At 39.7% G+C, this 21,571-nt stretch overlaps 2 protein-coding genes across 6 annotated transcripts in view; both read left to right on the top strand.

Annotated features, from left to right (window-relative positions):
- Positions 1 to 10,370, top strand: part of KLHL2 (kelch like family member 2) — a 132,629-nt gene extending 122,259 nt beyond the window's left edge. For all 5 annotated transcript variants that reach the window (XM_024116869.3, XM_055086009.1, XM_028491872.2 and 2 more), the window contains 6 exons: positions 2,733 to 2,930; positions 3,303 to 3,404; positions 4,560 to 4,688; positions 5,324 to 5,464; positions 7,972 to 8,115; positions 9,313 to 10,370. In XM_024116869.3, coding sequence (XP_023972637.1) covers positions 2,733 to 2,930; positions 3,303 to 3,404; positions 4,560 to 4,688; positions 5,324 to 5,464; positions 7,972 to 8,115; positions 9,313 to 9,341 — 743 coding nt within the window. In that variant the 3' untranslated portion in view covers positions 9,342 to 10,370. The remainder of the gene's footprint in view (positions 1 to 2,732; positions 2,931 to 3,302; positions 3,405 to 4,559; positions 4,689 to 5,323; positions 5,465 to 7,971; positions 8,116 to 9,312) is intronic.
- Positions 10,371 to 20,278: 9,908 nt separating this feature from the next.
- Positions 20,279 to 21,571, top strand: part of MSMO1 (methylsterol monooxygenase 1) — a 19,616-nt gene continuing 18,323 nt past the window's right edge. Inside the window, exon 1 of the mRNA XM_024116880.3 lies at positions 20,279 to 20,561. Within this exon, the coding sequence (XP_023972648.1) occupies positions 20,307 to 20,561 (255 nt within the window). The 5' untranslated portion in view covers positions 20,279 to 20,306. The remainder of the gene's footprint in view (positions 20,562 to 21,571) is intronic.

Raw genomic sequence — 21,571 nt, 5'->3', positions numbered from 1 at the left:
CGTGGGCCTCTCACTGCTGTGGCTTCTCCCGTTGTGGAGCACAGGCTCCGGACGTGCAGGCTCAGCAGCCGTGGCTCACGGGCCTAGCTGCTCCGCGGCATGTGGGATCTTCCCGGACCGGGGCACCAACCCATGTCCCCTGCATCAGCAGGCGGACTCTCAACCACTGCGCCACCAGGGAAGCCCTTTGGATTTGTTTTTATCTCTGCAAGTGAGTTGTCTAGTTTTGACTGGTTCATTTTATAGTTTCTAGTTCCTTGTTATAGTGATCTGCATTTCTATCGATAATCTTTAATTCCTTCAGCATCTTTATTACCTCCTTTTTGAACTAGGAGTCTGGTAGATTGGAGAGGTCTGTTTCATTATTTGTTCTTTCAGGGGATTTCTCTTGTTCTTTTAATTGGGAGTAGTTCCTCTGCTTTCTTATTTTACTTGACTTTGTCTCTCTCTATGAATTTAGGAGAAACAGTTGTCTATTGTGGTCTTAAAGGGCTGTTTTTATGTGGAAGCATCCCTGTGTAGACTGTGTAAGTCCAGTATTTTTGGTGCAAGGGCTGTATGCCAACCATATCTTTCCTGAGTGTGCTGGCCATTATCCTCTTGATAAGGGGGTGTGATTGGAGTTGTGGTGTCTAGAGCCTGCCCTGGATATTGGGCACAGCCTCATCTTTTCTCTGTGGATGTCACAGCCTTGTCAGGGGCAAGGTCTGCTCCCCAGTTGTTTGAGTAGAAACCCTGAGTCTCAGATTTGATATGGCTCCATTGCCCTTGCTCTGTTGCAAAGGAGGTGAGTGCTGAAGCAAGTGAGGCCCATGTGGTCACAGTGAACCTATGCACCACCTCTGAAGTCATCTGCAGTTCTGCCCAGAAGTAGCCCAAGGTCGTGGCCCTTTCTCCACTGTGTTTGCCCCAGATCTAGTGCTAGGCTATGGTGTGTGGTGTGGAGTGGGCTGGTGCTGGGGGCTGGGGTGCTGTGGCTGCAGGAGTCAAGGTGGTTGTGCTGCCACCTGGGACCTGGGCTGCCTCTGTGGCAGGCCTCTCCCAGGACCTGTCTGCACTAGATCTAGCTCCAAGCTTCAGTGTGGGCTGGGCAGAACTAGAGTGCTCCAGACAGAAAAGGAACCCCTGTATACTCCTCCCAAGGGGCTGTCCACACAAAACATGCATTTCTGTGGTGTGACCCAGTGTGTGCACTAACAGTGTCCGCTGGATCTGGACCCTCCCCCATATGGTGTGAATGCTGACAGTGGGCTCTGAGGTTTGATAAGGCCATACCCCAGGCCCTCCAAGCTGTCTCCATGCAGGTAGACAGAGTCCTCTTCCTGGGCCCGTCTGCCCAAGACTCAGCATCTAGCCGCTGTGCATACTAGCACCCCTGCCCATCATGCATTTCAGACTGGGAAGCATGGCGAGGTTGCAGCTATCAGCTCTGCTCTGATTGCTAGTAAACCAGCACCCACACACTCCTTGAGAGCAGAGACCAGGCCCCTCTGAGACAGGCTGGGACCTGGGACTTGGGACCCTTTACTGCAGTGCTTGCACCTGGACAAACATCTCCTTGAGCAACAGAATACAAAGAAACTCTAAGGGACTAAAAATAACTGCGCACATGTGTAGTCAGGGTAATTATGAATAATAAGGCCAAAACCCAACTGCCACTTCTGAAGTGCTAGGAGCAAAAGCAGGGTACTGGGCATGATCCCTGCACACACCACCACCAAGGGGTGGGCAGACCACCTGAGCCACGCCTCCAGCCCGAGCCACCAATGTGCCCCCACTGTCACCCCATTTAAGGAAACAGCTTCCCTCTCAGGGAACAAGAAAGGGAACCTGTTACTTGTTTTTGCTCCCTCGTGCTAAGCACAAGTCCCAGTAAAGCCTTGCCTGAATTCCTCATCTGGCCTCTTATCAATTTCTGTTGCTTAAAGAGTCCAAGAACCCAGGTCTGTAACACCTCCAGTCCCTCTATCTGTCCTGGCAGACTTCATAGCAGGCAAAGGGGCTCCCCAGGGCGAAGTCCTGCCCGTGTGGACCTTCCCTCCTTCACAGATCCCTCCCAGGGGTGCCAGTCCTGTTCTGAATGCCTTCTTCCCCCCATCCTGCTGGGTTACGTCGAGATCTTTCTTGCAGCTTTGGTTGTAAAAGACATCTTCTGCCAGTTTCCAGTTGGTTTTCTGTGAGAATTGTTCCACATGTAGATGTATGTTTGATGCGTTTGTGGGTGAGGTGAGCTCCATGTCCTCCTACTCTGCCATCTTGATCCTCCCTTGTTATATTGCATTTAGTTGTCATGTTTTCTTAGTCTCTTCTGATCTGTGACAGTTCCATAGTCTTTCCTTATCTTTCATGCCCTTGATTCTTTTGAAGACAACTTGGTCTGGTATTTTTGAGTAGAAGGTCCAAAATTGAAAGCCATGGGAGATGTGTACAGGTTCAAGTAGCTGGAAAATATTGGCTCATTGTTTACGTCTGTAAGTAAGTCTTTGAAGAAGCCAAGAGTCAAAATAGTACCTCAGCCCATGCCATTGCATTTTTCAGTAGTAGTAAGGAGCACAGTCTATTCATTCTATATTCTCGCTAATGAATAGCGTTTCTTAGGACCTATTCATCCAGGCTTCTCCTAGGGGGACTTGTGTTCTGACAACAGATGTAGACTGTTTGGAATGCAGTCTTTAGATGCTGGTAGCAGTTGGGTTGCACATGCATCATTAACTGCTGTATTTCTTTTTCAGGGATGGTCTACATGGCTGGACTCGTTTTTGCAGTTGGTGGCTTTAATGGCTCCTTAAGGGTCCGCACTGTGGATTCCTATGACCCCGTGAAAGATCAGTGGACCAGTGTTGCTAACATGCGAGACCGGAGAAGCACCCTGGGGGCTGCTGTGTTGAACGGACTGTTATATGCCGTGGGAGGCTTTGACGGGAGTACAGGCAATTTTCTTTTATCTTTCCTACACTGCTGTTAGAATTAACATAGCGATCACATTTATAGAACAAGGCCTAGCAAAATTAGGAGGCATTTGAATGTTTTAACAGGTATTGTGAAGATAAGTTTAAAATTTCCATCCAGAATTCCTTTAAATGATGTTAAGAGTGCTCAGTATGTAAATTTTCTTTCTCATGCTTCAGTGTCAGTCATCTTCCCAAGTTTAAAAAGCCAGTAAATGTCAGTAGCTTGCATAGGAGCTCGCTATTCCTCTTCATCACATAATTGGATTTTGGCCCACTTTAATGCAGCTGAAGTATTTCCCCTACTAATACATATAAGGAACCTGAGGTGCAGTGCGTTGTGCTTTATTACAGGGCTGTCCTCGGTGGAGGCTTACAACATCAAGTCTAACGAGTGGTTCCACGTGGCCCCCATGAACACGAGGAGGAGCAGTGTGGGTGTCGCCGTAGTTGGAGGTCGGTCGGCTTCCCGGTGGTTGTGAGTGGTTCTTCCCGTTAACCCGGACTCTGATTTTCTAAATGGGCAACCAAAGGGCCATTTAAAAGGGAAATAGTGGCTATTGTAAAACGCTAGTTATCCCTTTTTAAAATAAGGCACACCCACCCTCTGGTCCCCCTCCCTCTCTCTCTGTCTCCCTCCTTTTCCCTCTCTCTGTGTAATATTATTAACTGACTTTAATACAGTCATCTGGGGAACAAACCAGATGGCATGAATATGAAATTTTACATCTAGAGAAGGGCTGTTTAACATTTAAGGGATGGGTTGCCACAGTTATTTATTTATATCCTACTTTGTCCCCCAAAAGAGTTTAATTAGTATGATTTTTTTTTTACTTGGTTGGGCGAATTTGTGGGTTCCCCCCCGCCATGGTGGGTATAATCCTCTGCACCAACTTTTCTTTTACCAGCTTTACTAAGATAGAATTCACATACCATACAATTCATGCATTTAAAGTACACAATCCAGTGTGCATCTGTCATAACAATTCATTTTAGAACATTTTTATTACCCCCCAAAGCAGTCCTACTCCCCTTGGCTATCACCCCCATCCTCCCAGCCCTCAGCAAACACTATCTACTTTTCTGTCTCTCTGTAAATTTTTCACTTACAGACATTTCATATTAATGAAATCATATAGTATGTGGTCCTTTGTGACTGGCTTCTTTGACTTGGCATAATGTTCAAGGTTTGTTCTTGCTGTAGCATTTTACCAGTACTTCATTTCTTTTTATTGCCAAATAATATTCCATTGTATACTGGTACTGACTCTTGATTCAACTTGTTTTTCAATTTACTAAGATAACTTTGATATTTAATTTGGTTTTCCAGGATGTTCACTTACCAAATAGTGTTTATCCAAAGGTATACTGAGTGTACTTTCTTGTTCTATCAGTCAGATTATTGATGAAAGTGTTAAATTAATATCATATATATTCTGCAGATCTTCATAATATGATTTGGTAAGTCCACCTGTCACCATTAGGCAAGATTTTAAATAGTTCCTAATACTTTAAAGGTAAACTCTGCTACCAAGGAGGAAAATATATTATTTCCTGACTTGAAAAAATAGCTTTTTATGAATTTGGCTTTCTCTGTGATTCCATGTTTAGGTCTGCTTTATGCTGTCGGGGGTTATGACGGAGCTTCACGTCAGTGTCTCAGCACAGTAGAATGCTACAGCGCCACAGCAAACGAGTGGACCTATATAGCAGAAATGAGTACCAGACGGAGCGGAGCAGGTGAATAGGAACCTCATTTAGTGATTGAAGCATGGAAGTGATGGAAAAGAATTAAACAAGTGAAATGATGGCATCTCTTTATATTATCAGAAAATATATACTGATTTTAGTGACACTGTTAAAATGTCTTTTGCATTATGCAGGTAGAGTTGGTAGGTAGCTGCACTTAAATTTCACTTTGTAAAATTTCTAAAGTGCTATATTAAAGGCTTCTGTTTCGTTTAATTATTTATCTTGTTTGGCATTACTTTTAGGTTTTTGTTTTTAGTGCTTATTGGAGAACTTGCTTAATAATCAACTCCACATTCTTACAGATTTTATGCTCTAATATTGGTTTGCTTTTATCACGAAAGTTGTTTTCAAAAGAATTGTGTAAAGGACTTCCCTCTCTGTGTTTCACCTCCATATTATTTTTATTGTATTTGACATGCTTTTTTAGAACAATAGTTCTTACTGAGATTCTCATTTGTAATTCTATTTGTTTCTATTTCTTAGGCTGTATGCTTTAATATTGACTTTTAATATGAATAATCATTTCAGAAGTTTTATTTACAAGTCATTTGAAGAAACCCTAATATATTATAAATTTCTTGTCCCTTTTACTCTACTATTGTTTGGTTCTTTGTGTTTTACAGGTGTTGGCGTGCTAAACAACTTATTGTATGCTGTCGGGGGTCATGATGGCCCTTTAGTACGAAAAAGTGTTGAAGTGTATGATCCCGCCACCAACACATGGAGACAGGTTGCAGATATGAACATGTGTAGAAGAAATGCAGGTATCTATCTAGTTTATGATTATGAAATTTATACTGAATTGTATTCCGAGTATCACTGTGTATTTCCATTGTTCTTTTACTGATCTGAGTTCCCTAATAGACTTGCTCTTTAAAGGCAGAAACTTGCAGAAACTTTTGTAATAATCCTATATAATGAATGCCTAGCATAGTGTCTGGACATAACAGGTTGATGTGATCCTTCTGTTAACTTATAATTTCTGTCAAAGTTTACTTTTTGTTGATGAATGTAGAGACTTAATTAGAGGAAGAACCCTCTTTATTTGATACTTGAATTCATTCATTCTTACCACAGACATTTTTGAGTGTCTACCTGTATCACATTTTGGAGCCCAGTTCTCAGGGAATTTAGTCTAGTTGAGTAAATATTTATACCAGATAAAAAAGCTAGTTGTTTATCTGAATCTGGAGGGGAAGCCTGAAGCAGGCAACCTCAATTTAATACAGTTCAGGGTTTCTAGAAAATGGAAAAGCTAAAATAACAACAACAATAATTTTAAGAAAGCTGAGGTCTTCAAGATCTCTTAAGTAGGTAGGGAACTACCTACTTAAAAAGAAGATCTGTAGAAGGGAAATAGAAATGGAAAATAGATTCAGGGTACCTGGGTAGTCTTTTGGGGAAATTCTCATTTTCTTAAAAATGCCATTGTCTTCATGCCAATTCCCATAATCCAAAATAAGTTCCTGATGATTCTCAAACTCACTGTATACCACTGGATGATGTTGCAAGATGCACCCTGCATCCCCCCAGAAATGTTCTTCTTAATTTCTCTTTAATTTAAATGTGATCACTAAGGGAGATAAGTATATGGGACTGCAAGAACTTGCTCAACAGAGCAAAATATAAAATTAATTTACTTGACCTTTTACCTCATCCAACTGGTACAACTGGTACTTGGTGAAGTACTAAAACTCTCTCAGCTATGGATAGTCCAGAACTATTAATAGTAAGACCCACAAATCTGGGCCCCAGCACATATGAAGTTAGAAAAGCATATGTGCATGTGCTTCCTGGATTAGGAAATTTATTTGCAATTTGAACTTTTGTTATTATTTTCCTAAAGTTTATTCTAGTCTTATTTTTTCTCTACCCTTGTTTATTGTTCCCAAATCAAAATTAGCTCATTTCTTCTAGCCAGAAGAATAAGGAGATACTTTGTGTATGTAGAGCTATTGTCATCCTGCTCTTGCTTTTCAGGTATTTGAACTGCTTTAAAATGATATGAGTTTGCTTCCTGTCGAGAGACTATCACAGTAGCACAACAGAGTTTGAGTAAAGGGGATCCACTCCATTTGCACAGAAGATACTATTGCTTTTAAATGCTGTGTAGAGATTTGGGCTCATTATTTTGTTACGTTAAAAATCTACAAGCACCTATTAATTGTGTTAGCAAAACTGTCTGTAAAGAGACCAGTGTGTGGGCAGCACCCTTCTGGATGTTTTGATGCCCTGTAGTACCAGTTCATAAAAGCTCTGAATCATGTTTAAAATTATTAAATATGTTTTTAAAAAATAAATTGAAATAAAGAGCTTTTAAAAGGTGTTTATCTTTTCACTCAGCAGTTTTCTTTGTAAACATTTATATGAAGAAAATTGTTGCACAAGTATGCAAAATGTGCAAGAGATCCTTGTTCATTGTAACATTATTGATAAGAGCAAAAAAGCTGAAAATAACTTAAAATCCATCAGTAAAAGACAAATTATGGTATTATCATACATGGAATACTACGCAGCCATTAAAAATTATGTAGCTCTGTATTTATTAACTTGGGGAAATGTCCAGGGTATATATTGTTTGGTGGGAGTGAGTAAAAAGTAGCATGTGTAGTATGAGCTACTTTGGGGTTAAAAAAAAAGGAGTGTCTGAGTATATACGTGTAGAAAAGAACCAGAATTTCGATGATCAGGATTCTAAGCAGTATAGGATTAGTGGTGGACTTTTTTTCTTTATACTTTTCTAGATGTTTTGAATTTTGCAAAAATCCAAAAAATATGTTATTCTCATAATAATTAAATAAATAATACTGTTTTCCCTTTTAAAGGAGATAAAATAGTTGACCAGTCAGTATAATAATTAAAATTCAGAATCATTTTTACTTTCTACTAATATATATATTTATTTTTCCTTTTTCCTTAGGATTTCCTTAGAAGTTGACTTTGGGAGAGTTCTTTGACTTTTAATTTTCTATTGTTTTTAATAAAATGGGGATTAAAATAGTTTCTAACCTGTAAAGTAAGGTTATTGTGAAGGTTAAATGAAATAATGCATATATAAAGCATCTACTGCATAAGTAACATGAGTAGGAGGCTACAGTTAGTATTAGATTCTCACATATAAAGGAATTCTTTTCGGGTTCCTCCATCTTCTCTCCTTGCCTCTTTCCAGGAGTACGTGTCTCTGGATCACCTCACCAGACACGTTCAGGGATACTTATATTCATCCAAATTTTTAAAATAATTGTTTTCTCTCTGTGTAATTTCTTTAAAGGAGTTTGTGCTGTTAACGGTCTATTATATGTAGTTGGAGGGGATGATGGTTCCTGTAACTTGGCATCAGTAGAATATTATAACCCAACAACTGATAAATGGACAGTTGTGTCATCTTGTATGAGCACAGGGAGAAGTTACGCAGGTAATAATTGTTCAGTTTTCTTATAGTCTTCTATTATAATACGAAAGGATTACATCATTATTATTTTTTACATTAAGAATGTTTTTCTCCTATATAAGAAGGAAGTCTTTTCTCAAAGTATATCTTATTTCTTATTCTCAAAATAATTAATATCAGATATGTATATTCTGAAATAAAGCACTAGTATCCTTTTGTCATTCTGTAGTCATTTGTATTCAAAATTACAAATCTTTCCAGTGTGGAATCATAAAATTTAATATGGCTACATCTGTATGCAGTGTCATGGAATTCACAATATGGCAAGGCTTTAATTACTCAGATATCCAAAAGATATGAGCCCTATAACATCTCCCCTGGCAGGGCTCCATGTGATACTATTACAGTGAGGCTACAGAGTAATTTTCTTACTTAAGCACAGCACTGATTGAATTATAAAATATCAGTTTGGTCCATTCTCTTCGTAAGAGAAATGGTAATACTCTTTAATAAATATAATGATGAGTCTTTAAAAGTATATGTTGCATGTAGTTTACTCTGATGATAGATATTTATATTGCTTTAAATATTAGAATGTTTCAGTAACATCCTAATATAGATTTAATAGTGGGGGAAAAAAGAAATTTATACTAATTAACCATCACTGTTACTTGTCATCTAAAACAACACCTAATAGAACTATTGATACATAGAGTAGGATCCCAGGATAGCATTCCTCAAAATTACATGAAATTTTTAATAATGGCTTTATTGAGATATATCTGACATAGAATAAATAGCATATATTTAAAGTGTACAGTTTTATTAGTTTTGACATACGTATATAACCACAAAACCACCACAATCAAGGTAATGAAAATATTCATCACTCTTAAAAGTCTGTTTGTGCCCCTTTGAGTATTAAGTGGATCTTAGTATTTCTTGAGTAAAATTATTTTCCCTTAATTGTAACTGTGAAGAGCAAAAGACGAGCTCTGGATTAAATAATCTTATGTAGTTTTGGTCCCTAATTTTTAAACAAAGATTTCATTGTCATTTAGATTAAAATGATAGTAATACTAAAGTTTCTAAGAAAGAGATTTTGAAACATCATGATCTGTTCAGTCCCTCTTAAGTAATAATGTAAAAACTTCAGTATTTTCTCAGAGATACAGAATGCTTCCTGTGACTTCTGTTTTATTTCTTCGTTTCTTTGTTCAGGGGTCACAGTTATTGATAAACCATTATGAGCCTGAAGGACATTTTCAGCACATTTACACATGAGAAGAAGCAGACTTCAACAAGTACTTCTGAAGTTACTGAGAGTCTAGCACTTCTCCACTTGTAGCTGCACTTTAAGTCTCCGCAGAAGATAAGATCATCTGCCTTTATAGGCCTCAGATATTGAAGATTATTTTTGGTAGATGCACCGTGTAAGCTTTTTCTGCAGTGAGCAGCAGCTGACTGAATTTTAATAAGAAACTTGGACTGCAGTATTATTCTGTAGTCTTTGGACAATATTTGCTTTCACAAAGACTAGTTACCAATTTGAATGACTGGATTATTTTGTGAAGGGGGATAAAGTAATATGTGTTCTTGTAAAATTAAGTTTCATCTTTATTCCTTCTCCTGAAAATCCGTATACACAGGAACTGAAAATCTTTGAACAGGTATTAAACTCTGTATAAGTATACAAACTAGTTGAGGGATAAAACTGTTTGCTTTTATAAAATGTTTGATTACATGAGTATAATAAATTGTGTGCATATAAATGTGTGTCTATATGCTTTCCTTTAAATATGTTTGAAAAGATGTTTGAAACTTGATTATACTATTTATAATTGGCACAGTACTTTGAATTATGCCAGTACTACATTGTAAAACAGAGTTGTATTTTTTGATATTTAACAATGCTTAACACTTTAAAATGCCACTTCTGAGGAATGAACTGGTGTAACACACTTGAATACATGTGTGATGCCAAACTTTTTAAAATAAAATATAAATTATGCTTATTTATTATTTTCTTTGGTTTAATCTTGGTCATGTTTTGGTGTGTATTTCAAATTTTTTTCTTAACAGTTTGGCATGAACATTACTGCAGGTTTTTGATGAATATAATGAATGTATGGAATTCAACTGAATTTGCATGGTCTTAAGAATTTTTTCTGTGTGTATAAATTTAGCTGCTATTAACAGAAGAGAGAACTTTCTGTGAGTAGCCATGTGTGTTGATCAGATAGAATTTTTCTGAGATCTTCAATTAATCTTACTTTAAAAATGACCAAAATATGTCTTTCTTGAATTAACTTTGAATAAAAGTTTGTATATTATTTGTTTCACATTGTCCTTGATTTTTATCTATTTAGTTTGCTAATAAGAAAGTTGCCTGTTCACTTTTTGTATTCTTTTATAAAATTTGCATTTTCTAACTTCATAAATCAATATTTAAAATTTGTTGCCAAAGAAACCTACAAGGCAAGTCTGTTAAGTTCAACAACTGAAGTCATGGAAAACTGTTCTCCAAGAAAAAGCTACCTTAATAATCAAGGAAAAAGTCTCACAAGGATTGGTGAAATTTAAAGTTTTATATTCTTCTGTCCCTAATATGGGCAGGGCACAAGATAAAGATAAAACAAATAGCACTGGACCAAAAAGAAAGTCAAAGAAAAAATACCTACTTTAAAACAACTGAGAAATAAATTGTGGTTTTGATACCAAATAAAAGGAATTGAGGAAATGGGCATGGGGGAGTGGGGTGGACAGCTGAGGTGCTGGACACAGGAGGAGGAGGAGATGGAAGGGGGTGATGGGGTATGGTGGCTGTTTCTCAGGAATTTAAAAGGTAGGCATGAGCTCTTGCCAGAACAGTCAATAATCAAGAGGAAAGAATTATACCCGTGATAAAATTTCTGTTTAGTTAATATAGAGTATTCACATTTAAACATAGAACCACATTTATTACCAACTTAGTTGAATTTTCCGTTGTAAGTGGAAATATGAAGACTTTAATCAGAAAAAGAAAAAGCCTGTGTTCACCTTATGAAGACATGAATTCCTGCATTAGTGTGGCTCCAAGCACCTCCATTGTCAACAAACATGTTGAGGATCTAATGAACTTGGAGCACTGCTAGCTGCTTCTGACAGTGGCACCAAGAAAAGTGTGTCATTACGTTTCCTGATCACTTCCAAACACTAATTTTCCATGAAACTCTCCATGACTCTGTCAATTAAAGATTTATCTAAAAATCTTTAAAGCTTTTCTTAAAATATAATCTATTAGGGTGACAGTCTTAAAAACTTAGCATGTCAGATACCTCTTTGTCTTTTCTTTCTTTGAAGCTTTAATAGCCATACCATGAAACAGTTTGCCAAGGTTTGTCAGTAGCTAGATTCATAACTCCATGATTTCAGAGATTTTGAATGTACTCCCCCCCGCCACCCCACCAGCCTTTGTCTCTCCAGTTTGAAACATCTTGTTTTGTTTTGTTTAGGCTTATAAAAATGTTCCTGGCTTGTTCAGATTATTGTACAAAAAAGAGAGGTCAGAAGTCTTAGAAATCCTGCCAAGGGAACCACCAGGTGTGAGCAGAGTTCAAGGTTATATCCATGAAAATGCATTGTAAAGCAACTCTAAAGCAACTCTGCTGCTTGCTTTGCTTGGCTCTACACCTTCTTGACTGAAAGCAGTGATGACTGGGGTTGAGGTGAATGGTGTGTATACTTTCAGTTCCCCACCCATCCCTTATGGACTCTGGCATATCCATGTATTTATAATGTCAGCTGTTGATGAGTTATGAGACAGGGTAGCATAATATTACATAGTGATGTAATGGATTAGCCCAGCGGTCCCCAACCTTTTTGGCACCAGGGACCGGTTTCGTGGAAGAAAATTTTTCCACAGAATGGTGGTGGGGGTAGGGGGATGGTTTCAGGATGATTGAAGCTCATTACATTTATTGTGTGCTTTATTTCTATTATTATTACATTGTAAATATATAATGAAATAATTATACAACTTAATGCAGAATCAGTGGGAGCCCTGAGCTTGTTTTCACTTGCCACTCACTGATAAGGTTTTGATATGAGTCTGCAAGCAATTGATTTATTATGGTCTCTGTGCAGTCAAACCTCTCTGCTAATTATAATCTGTATTTGTAGCTGCTCCCGAGTGCTAGCATCACTGCCTCAGCCCCACCTCAGAACATCAGGCATTGGATTCTCGTAAGGAGCACACAACCTAGATCCCCCGCGTGCACAGTTCACAGTGGGGTTCGCGCTTCTATGAGAATCTGATGCCGATGCTGATCTGGCAGGAGGAGGAGCTCAGGAGGTAATGTGAGTGATGGGGAGTGGCTGTAAATACAGATGAAGATTTGTCCGCTGGCCGGCTGCTCACCTCCTACTGTGCAGCCCGGGTTCCTAACAGGCCACGGACCAGTACTGGCCCGGGGGTTGGGGACCCCTGGATTAGCCTGCCTCTTGTTTCAGTTTGGTCTTGAGCAAATTGTGTCCTACTGGCTTTTACGGCCGCCGTGTCTCATTTTGGAGAGGAGGCTACATGGGAAAGTTGAATCACACTTTGAATCAAGTTTCTGGCATTTTAACCCTGGCTTCACGACTCTAAGGAAAAAAGCAGTGTGATGTATTGCAGAGCCCATAGGCATAGGAATCAGATGGCTCTCAGTTTGCATCCCCCTCTGTCAGTTGCTAGCTGTAACCACTTTAAACACATTTCTTAACCTCTGACATTTTGTCTTCTCTAAAATGGCAACAGTAGTGTCTATGTCACTTCAAGGTTATTGTGGAGTTTGAAAGAAATGGTGTATATTAGTGTGTTTGACATACAGAAGACCCTCAATTAATTATCACTATTGTTGCAGTTCTCTGAACCTCCCATTTCTTCATTGTAAGGAAATAAGTGAGTTGAGCTTATTTCTGTAATTTTGGAGCCATCTCTGTATTTCCTTTCAGCTCTGAATCTCCAAGATTTAAAATAATAATTTGACCCCTTCACATACATACATCTGCTCCGATATAAAAAATATATATTGCTACGGTGGTAGGATTTTAAGTCAGATAATAACCAACATAGTATTACTGAGCATTTCCTGTTTTTCAGATACTGTGCAAAGGGCTTTGCATACCTGATCACATTTATTGTCATAACAAACATTATTATAATACTCATTTTACAGAAGTACTAGATAAAATTTTGAGAAATAAGTTATCTAAGAGCACACTGCTAATGAGTGACAACCTGGTAGGTCTGACCCCATAGCGCATGTTCTTAACACTCCTTGACAGAAGGCAGCACGTTTGGGCAAAGGGAAACTTGGGCTGCGGTGCAGTCACACCCACAACCTCGGGGGGTGGGGGGAGCCCTAGAGCTAGGCCGGCCAATCAAAGGAATCCTAAATTGGGGTGAGGGGCTGGGCCTTTACACTCCTGCATCAACCAGTCACTGGGCACAGGCTGCCCCCTGGAAAGGGATTGTGCCATGGGAAAGTGGCTCTTTTTGCCAACATTCAGTAGCTGAAGACCTGCTTTAGTCCTGAAGGGGGGACCTAGGTGGTGCAGCACAGCATCCACCCCAGGACACCATAGGCCTCCTAAAGACAGGGCGCTGAACACCCAAGGGACAGATCCCGTTTCTTTTCATTTGATGTGATTTTTCTGTCATGATACTTTACAAAGAACATGGGTATCAAACACATGGGACAGTTAGATGAATGGGTAGAGGTCACTGGACCTAACAAGAGACACATCCCTCAAGAAGGGGCTTCCTAAAGCAGATGGTACCTGACCCCTTATTTCAGGCAGGAGAGCCAGTCCGATCACAGCCATGAGAAGCTACATTATCCCGTTTGTACAAAATCCTGCACGGAAAGTGCCTTCAACTAGACCGCGTGTTGCCCTTGTGCAAGTTTTAAAAGGCTCTCTTAAGCGAAAGCTTAAATTCGTGGATGACCCCCAGCCGTGCACACTCCTGCACCCCCGCAGGGGCGGAAGGCGGCCAAGCCGGGCTGCAAGTGTGAGCCCCGCGCGGGTCCGCGGCGGCGGTCTCCCCGCGGGCCGAGCCAACTGCTGCGTCCAGTCTCTCCTAAACCACCCGGACCCTCGGCTTCCCGTCCGCAAACAGGAATGGCGCTGCATTTGAAGTTCCCCCTCTCCCACGTAAACGTAAACGTAAACGTGGGAGTTATCAAGGGGCGCTGGGGCTGGGGAGGAGAAAGAGGTGGTCTAAACTCGGGTCGCACCAGCGAAAGCAGCGACCTGTTAACCCAGTGCGGCGAAAACACTTCACAGCCCCAGGAATCGCTGCCTCCCCGACCACGCAGGCGCCTGGTAGCGGGGCCGAGGTTGATACGCGACCCCTCACTGCCTCACCTTCGCCCCACCTACCTGGCTGTGCGCTCCCGCCCCCAGGCTCCGCGGTGCCGCTACTGGTCTGACGCCCAGCTCTCACGATCCTCACTCCATCCGCTCAGCCAATGGCCGCGGCGCCAGTGCTCCATTCGCGCGAGTCACACGATGCCGGCAGCTGCTCAGACCAGTCACAGCACCCGGAAGGCGGGGCGGGGGCCCTCGCAAGCCAATAACGGCGGGAGGAATCGCCCGAGCGGCTGAGGCTAGCGAAGCTCGGGAGGAGACGGCAGCAGGTACAGCGGTGTGCAGGTGAGGGGCCCGGGTGGAAGAGGGTACGGCCGCTGCCCGCGGATGGAGGCCGGGATGGAGGGCGTGGCGGCGGGTACGGGTGGAAAAGGGTGAAATCCCTCAGTCAGTGTCGGAACCGGGCACGGCCCTCAGCCGTCCGGGACAGTGGTCACAGCCCAGGGTGCCAGTGTGACCAGAGTTGTACAAAAGGAGGCGGCAAGATCTGTTTGTGTGCGCGGCGGGGCGTGCGGTTGGGAAGAGCGTCCGAGGAGGGCACTGAAGGATGAATGGGAGTTGGGCAGAGGACGTACCGGCAAGGGACGCTGTTTCGTGGGCAGAGAGGCCCAAGCGGAGGGCTGTCAGAGGCTTTCTTGTAGGAGTACCGAGGGTGGGGAAGAGAAGGTGAGAGAGGAGGAGAGCAGAGGCCTAGGTCTTTATCTGTGGGGAGGCGCTTCCTGGAACCCTAAGGGTTTGGAGAAGGGGTGAACCCTGTCTGCTGTTTAGATGGATGCTGGCATCGTGTTCTGGAGGGAGGGTTTAAGAAAGGCACGCTTGGAGGCGCGATCCGAGCACGGCGAAGGGCAGGCACTGCTGGTAGCACTTCGACAGCTAAACTTGACGGTTTTAAGGGAATCCACAAACGACTACATTTCTTTTGTCTGAGCCTGTAGCAGGCCTCCAGTCAATCCAGTTGTGCAAGGATGAAAAAAGGAAAAGGAAATCCACTCTTTATTTCCCTTCCCCTTTCCTCTTTAATTCCTATTTTTTGCTTCAGTTGTCAACAGTGTGTCCATTTCCCTCCCTTGAGTCTGGAGAGTAAACTCCTGAATGTTAATTAAAGCAGTTATCTCTAAATTGGGTAAGTGTGTGAAGACTTAACCCGGGCACCAGAGAGAGGTCTGGAACATTCTGTCCCAGATGGCTAAGTAGGTGGTGGCACCAGTTCACTGCGTGGTACAGGAGGTAGGGAGTGTGTGGGTAGGGTTGCAAGAGGCAGTGGCAGAACATGTTGGACATGTTGACTTTGACGTGCCTCTGAACTGTCTAAATTGGAGATGGCCAGTAGATTTTTGGATAATCAGAACCTGGGGTTTAGGAGAGAGAGATTGTGGATATCAGCATATTCTCGCAACAGGAACAGATAAACTCACTCCAGGTAATCTAGAATAGTTGGAAGGAGTAAAGAAACCATCTCTGGGAAACTATTCAGCCTCAATTCTTGAGCCTTCCTTTCTCAAAAGCTGTACCACAGACATAACTAAATCAGAAAGTGCTGTATCCTTTCTCATCTCCCGGTTGAGTCTTTGGAACTGATGTTTCCTCTATTCAGAACTATCCCCCTCAACCCCATCCCACCTGACTTTACTCTCTTTTAATCTAGTCACCTCCCCTCCATGCTCCAGGCTTGAGTTTAGATGCCTCTTTCTCTAGGATGCCTCTTTCCCTGGGCCTCTCTGTTCTATATTTCCAACCCTTTATTGTTCTTGTCACAGATTTTGTGACAGTTTGGTTACTCCTTTGCATTCCTCACTAGATTTTATGTTTTGAAGTCAGGGGTGAGGGCAGCAGGGAGCACAGTGGCTATTCCAGACTGGCCAGATAAAATAAACTCAAAAAAATGTTTGTTGGATCTGGAAGCTAGGAGACTTAGTGATTTTACTTAGTAAGAGTAAATTCAGTGCATTGATTAGAATAGGAAACAGATTGTAATTGCTGGAGAATGGATGGGAAATGTGAAAATGAAGGCAGCCTATATGGAATACTCTTTCAAGGGGCTTGGGTAAACTGTGGGAATTATTCCCCTCTTACTATAATATTTATGTGCTTTATTATTTCGGATCACAGTATAGCATAATGAATGAGAGCACAGGCTCCCCCACGTAGCATTTTTGTAATTTGGGAAAGTTACTTAATCTTTCTAAACCTCAGTTTTTCATTTGTAAAATGGGGATAATAAAAGTGCCTACCTTGAAGGTGTGGTAAAGATTAAAGTCTTTAATATAGAGAGAGCAGGTAACACTCTTAGAACAGTTAGTGGCTTATAGAAAGTCCTTAATAATTAGCTTCTTGTAGCTACCATGTGTCAGGTCCTATGTTAAGTACTTCACATGCATTATTTCTTGGACTCATGAGAAGAACTATATTGTTATTCCCTATTTTTTCAGCTTTTTTGAGGTACAGCTGACAAAATTGTAAGATATTTCAAGTGTATGTTGTGGTGATTTGATATACATGTACATCGTGAAAAGATTCCCATCATCTAGTTACTATTGTTATTCTTTACATTCTGCAGATAATAAAACTGAGGCTTAGAGAAGTGACTTAACTTGCTCAGGGTCACACAGCTAGTAACTGGTGTTGGTTTAGCATCATCAGATTTGGTAATGACCTCATGAAAAATGAGGATTGGAACAACTTTTATTTTGTAATTTAGAATATTGAAGACATTTTGGTGTGGATGGGGACCTAGATTGCAAGTACAGTGAGCCCTTGAACAACTCGGGAATTGGGGTGCCAAACCCCTTGGCTGTTGAAAATCCACACATAACTTTTGGCTCCTCCAGAACTGAACTAGTGATAGCCTACTGTTGACCGAAGCCTTACCAATAACATAAACAGCTGAGAAAAGAAAACGTTAAAAAATTAGGAAGAGAAAATACATTTACACTACTGTGCTGTATTTATTGTTACCGTAAGTTTATGTCTTTTTACAAGATGAATGGTCTGTCAGTACCTACATCAACATTGTCTTATATGATACAAAACACTGTGGATGTTATGAATATTACTAACACCAGACATCAAAAATGAAAAGATAATGTGAAAAATTCATATTTATTTGCATGTATAAGGATTCATGCATTGATAATGAAGAAGCAGCAATATGATTGCTTTGTGGTCACCTTGTGTAGTCGATACTATTGCTTTACAGTAGTTCAGCCTATACACTAATAAATGAATCATTATAAAGTTTTATAACATAGTATTAGTCATATTCATAATACAGTATTGGAAACACTGTTACTTTTTTAAAAAACCACTTCACTGATAATAGGCTGGTTTGCAGTAACACATTAATTTTATATTAAATATCACTCACTTTATGCCTGTGTAAGAATAGTATTTATATATGTTTTATGCATTCATGACATACCTAACTTTTTCTTAATTTTTTTTGATATTTCTAGGCTATGTGGTTCATCTGTGAATTTTTTCAAATTGTTGCAAATCTCCCCAAATTTTTCCAATATATTTATTTAAAAAAATCTGAGTCTAAGGGGACCTGCACAGTTCAAACCTGTGTTTTTGAAGGGTCAGCTGTAGTTGAGTGAGTTGTGTGTGTGAGAATTAACCAGTCAGAGGCTGTTGATCTCTCCCTTGAGACAGAAGTTGGTTGGTCCAAAGAAAAAGAGAAAGGGAACAGTGGCCTGGGGGAGAGATGGTAGAGGTTAGGAAAACTTTTCTCAAGAAAGGAAGACTTGAGTATGTTTTTAAACTTGATGGGATGAACTCAGTGAAGAGGGAAAGATGAGAAAGAGTAAGTGATGGACAAGTTCTTGATGAGGTAGGATAAGAACACAAGACCAGACAGTCTTAGAGGAGAGGGTGAGTGAGCACAGGCTGTGGCACAATAGTCCCCGTGCTGTAAGTCACTTAAGAATGAGTAGGACAGAGGAATAGGGATGCAAAGTGAATTCAGAGTCCTGAGGAAGCTGGCTAAGCTTCCTGGGATCCTCTATGATAAGAGGTCTATGGGGGAAGGGGGCATTTGAAATACTATTAAGAGTTTCTGAGGCTTAATATATTTGTTTTTAGAGTGGCCCATCATAATTCATAAATTAGGGACATCAGTAAACATTTTTAGGAAAGTGACATTCTTCATAAGTTTCTCTGTTTTTTGATTTGGTGACCTATTAAAACTTATTTATTAAATAAGTAAAACATGCTCATGAAAAAAATTAAAATTGTAAGAAGGTATAAAATGGAAAGTAAAATCTCTCCTCTTCATAACCCCCCCAGCCGTGTATACATATGCATTTTCTGTACATTTTCTGAGTTTGTGTGTGTGTCTGTCACATGTACATATGCACGAAAGTGCATAAAGTATATAACCTTTTCACAAAAACATAAGTGGGGTTCTTGCTATACATTCTGCAACTTGCTGTTTCACAACACTGTATCTTAGACATCTTTCTATGTAGAACATGTAGATCTTCCTCCTTTTATGTGGCTGTGTGTCTTTGGAAGGACCTGATAGAATTTATTTAATTCATTTCTTGTTGATGGACTTAACATTTTGTTTTACTTTTTTCTCTTTCTTTTTGCTATTATGAGCAATGCTTCTTTCATTCTTAGTGTGCTCATCTTGGTACACTTGAGTGAGAAAATTGCTGGGTCAAAAGGTGTATTCATTTTGAGTTGTAATAAATACGGTGAATTTTATAGACTAATCCTGCCATCAACAATGTACAATGGTGCCTGTTTCCCCAAATTGTTACTGGGTACTGGGCATTATGAAACTTAAAAGATTTTGTTTTAGGATGCATTTACTATTTCAGTCAAATTGAACTGATTATTTGCTTAGTAAGAATTTGTATTTATTTTTCTGTGAACCTTCCATGAATGGTCTTTGTCATTTTTCTGTTGGGTTTTTAGGCTTTTTCTAAAGCACTCATTGTAGCCCTTTGTCATAATTTTTGGAAATATTTTTCTCAGTTTGTCATTTGATCTTTGACTTTATTTATGATTGTCTTTTTATTCCCCATTATAAGTATTTAATTTTTATGAAGTCATGTTTGGCAGACTTTTTCTTTATAGATTCTTTTAGTTTTAAGTGACCCAACTATTGCTCATTGAAATTACAAGTTTTTCCTGGAGACCACACTGAAAAGTCTCTAAAGATGGCTTGACATTTCTTATCCACTATTGTTCTTTAGATCCTGCTCTTGAAAGTTAACATGTGACTTTTGTTTTTTTGTTTTTTTTTTTTTGTGGTACGCGGGCCTCTCACTGTTGTGGCCTCTCCCGTTGCGGAGCACAAGGCTCCGGACGCGCAGGCTCAGCGGCCATGGCTCATGGGCCCAGCCGCTCCGCGGCATGTGGGGTCTTCCCGGACCGGGGCACGAACCCGTGTCCCCTGCAAAGGCAGGCGGACTCTCAACCACTGCGCCACCAGAGAAGCCCTAACATGTGACTTTTAAATCATACATCACAAATGGAGGTGGTGATGACATCCTGTAGACAGGGGTTTTTAATCATGTTTAGGACCTGAGAGATGGGCACTCCTCTAGTAATTTAAAAACTAGTCAGAAGCATTTTAAAAACTGTTTTCTTAGAATTTCATTGTTTAGCTTGCTTATTTATTTATTTATTTATTTATTTATTTACTTACTTATTTTTGCAGAATTATAAGGCTGTCTGCAGATTTGAAAAATGGCAACAAATGAAAGTATCAGCATCTTTAGTTCAGCATCCTTGGCTGTGGAATATGTAGATTCACTTTTACCATTTATTTACTTATTTTTGCAGAATTATAAGGCTGTCTGCAGATTTGAAAAATGGCAACAAATGAAAGTATCAGCATCTTTAGTTCAGCATCCTTGGCTGTGGAATATGTAGATTCACTTTTACCTGAGAATCCTCTGCAGGAACCATTTAAAAATGCTTGGAACTATATGTTGAATAATTATACAAAGTTCCAGATTGCAACATGGGGATCCCTCATAGTTCATGAGGTCCTTTATTTCTTGTTCTGTTTACCTGGATTCTTGTTTCAATTTATACCTTACATGAAAAAGTACAAAATTCAAAAGGTGAGTATGATGGACTTGCAATGGAGTATTGTCATTAGTCTTGTTGAATATTTTTAAGGTAAATATAACTTTATAACTCAAAATAAACTAGATCAGGGCTGTCCAATAGACATATAATGAAGCTACATGTGTTATTTTCTAGTAGAATACATTAAAAAGTAAAAAGAAATAGGGAAAATAATGTTAGCAATATATTTTATTTAATCCAATAAATCTCAACTGTTGCATTTCAGTAAGTAATCAAAATTTTAAAGTTTTAATGGGATATGTTATGTTCTTATTCTTATAATAAATCTTTGAAATCCAGTGTATATTTTACACTAATTTCAGCCCATCTCAGTTAAGACTAGCTGTATTTAAAATGTTCAATAGCCACATTTCTAGTTGCTACCATATTGGACAGCACAACCCTAGAGCATTTACTGTTAAGGTTTCAAGAATAATTTGTTAAATTGTGCCTTAAGTAGATGTGATGTTTATCTAATTTGGGTTTATAAGTTTTAATTAAAATTTTTTTTACTGACATATAGTTGATATACAGTATATTAGTTTCAGATGTACAACATTGTGATTCAAAATTTTTATACATTATACTCCATTTAAAGTTATTATAAAATATTGACTGTATTCCCTATGCTATACAATATATCCTTGTTACTTATCTATTTTATACATAGTAGCTTGTACTCTTAATCCCCTACCTCTCACTCCTTCCCCCTTTCCTCTCCCTGCTGGTAACCACTAATTTGTTCTCTATATCTGTGAGTCTGTTTTGTTATATTTGTTCATTTATTTTGGGGTTTTTTCCCACATGTAAGTGATAACATACATATTTGTCTTTCTCTGACTTATTTCACTTTGCTTAATACCTTCCAGGTCCATCCATGTTGTTGCATATGGCAAAATTTCATTCTTTTTTATGGCCGAGTAGTATTCCATTGTGTATATATGCCACATCTTCTTCATCCATTCATCTGTTAATGGACACTTAGGTTGCTTCCATATCTTGG

This window comes from Physeter macrocephalus, chromosome 7 (genome assembly GCF_002837175.3).
Source record: "Physeter macrocephalus isolate SW-GA chromosome 7, ASM283717v5, whole genome shotgun sequence".
Taxonomy (NCBI): Eukaryota; Metazoa; Chordata; class Mammalia; order Artiodactyla; family Physeteridae; genus Physeter; species Physeter macrocephalus.
Note: the sequence above shows the minus strand (reverse complement) of the source record. Positions and strands in the feature narration are given on the sequence as shown.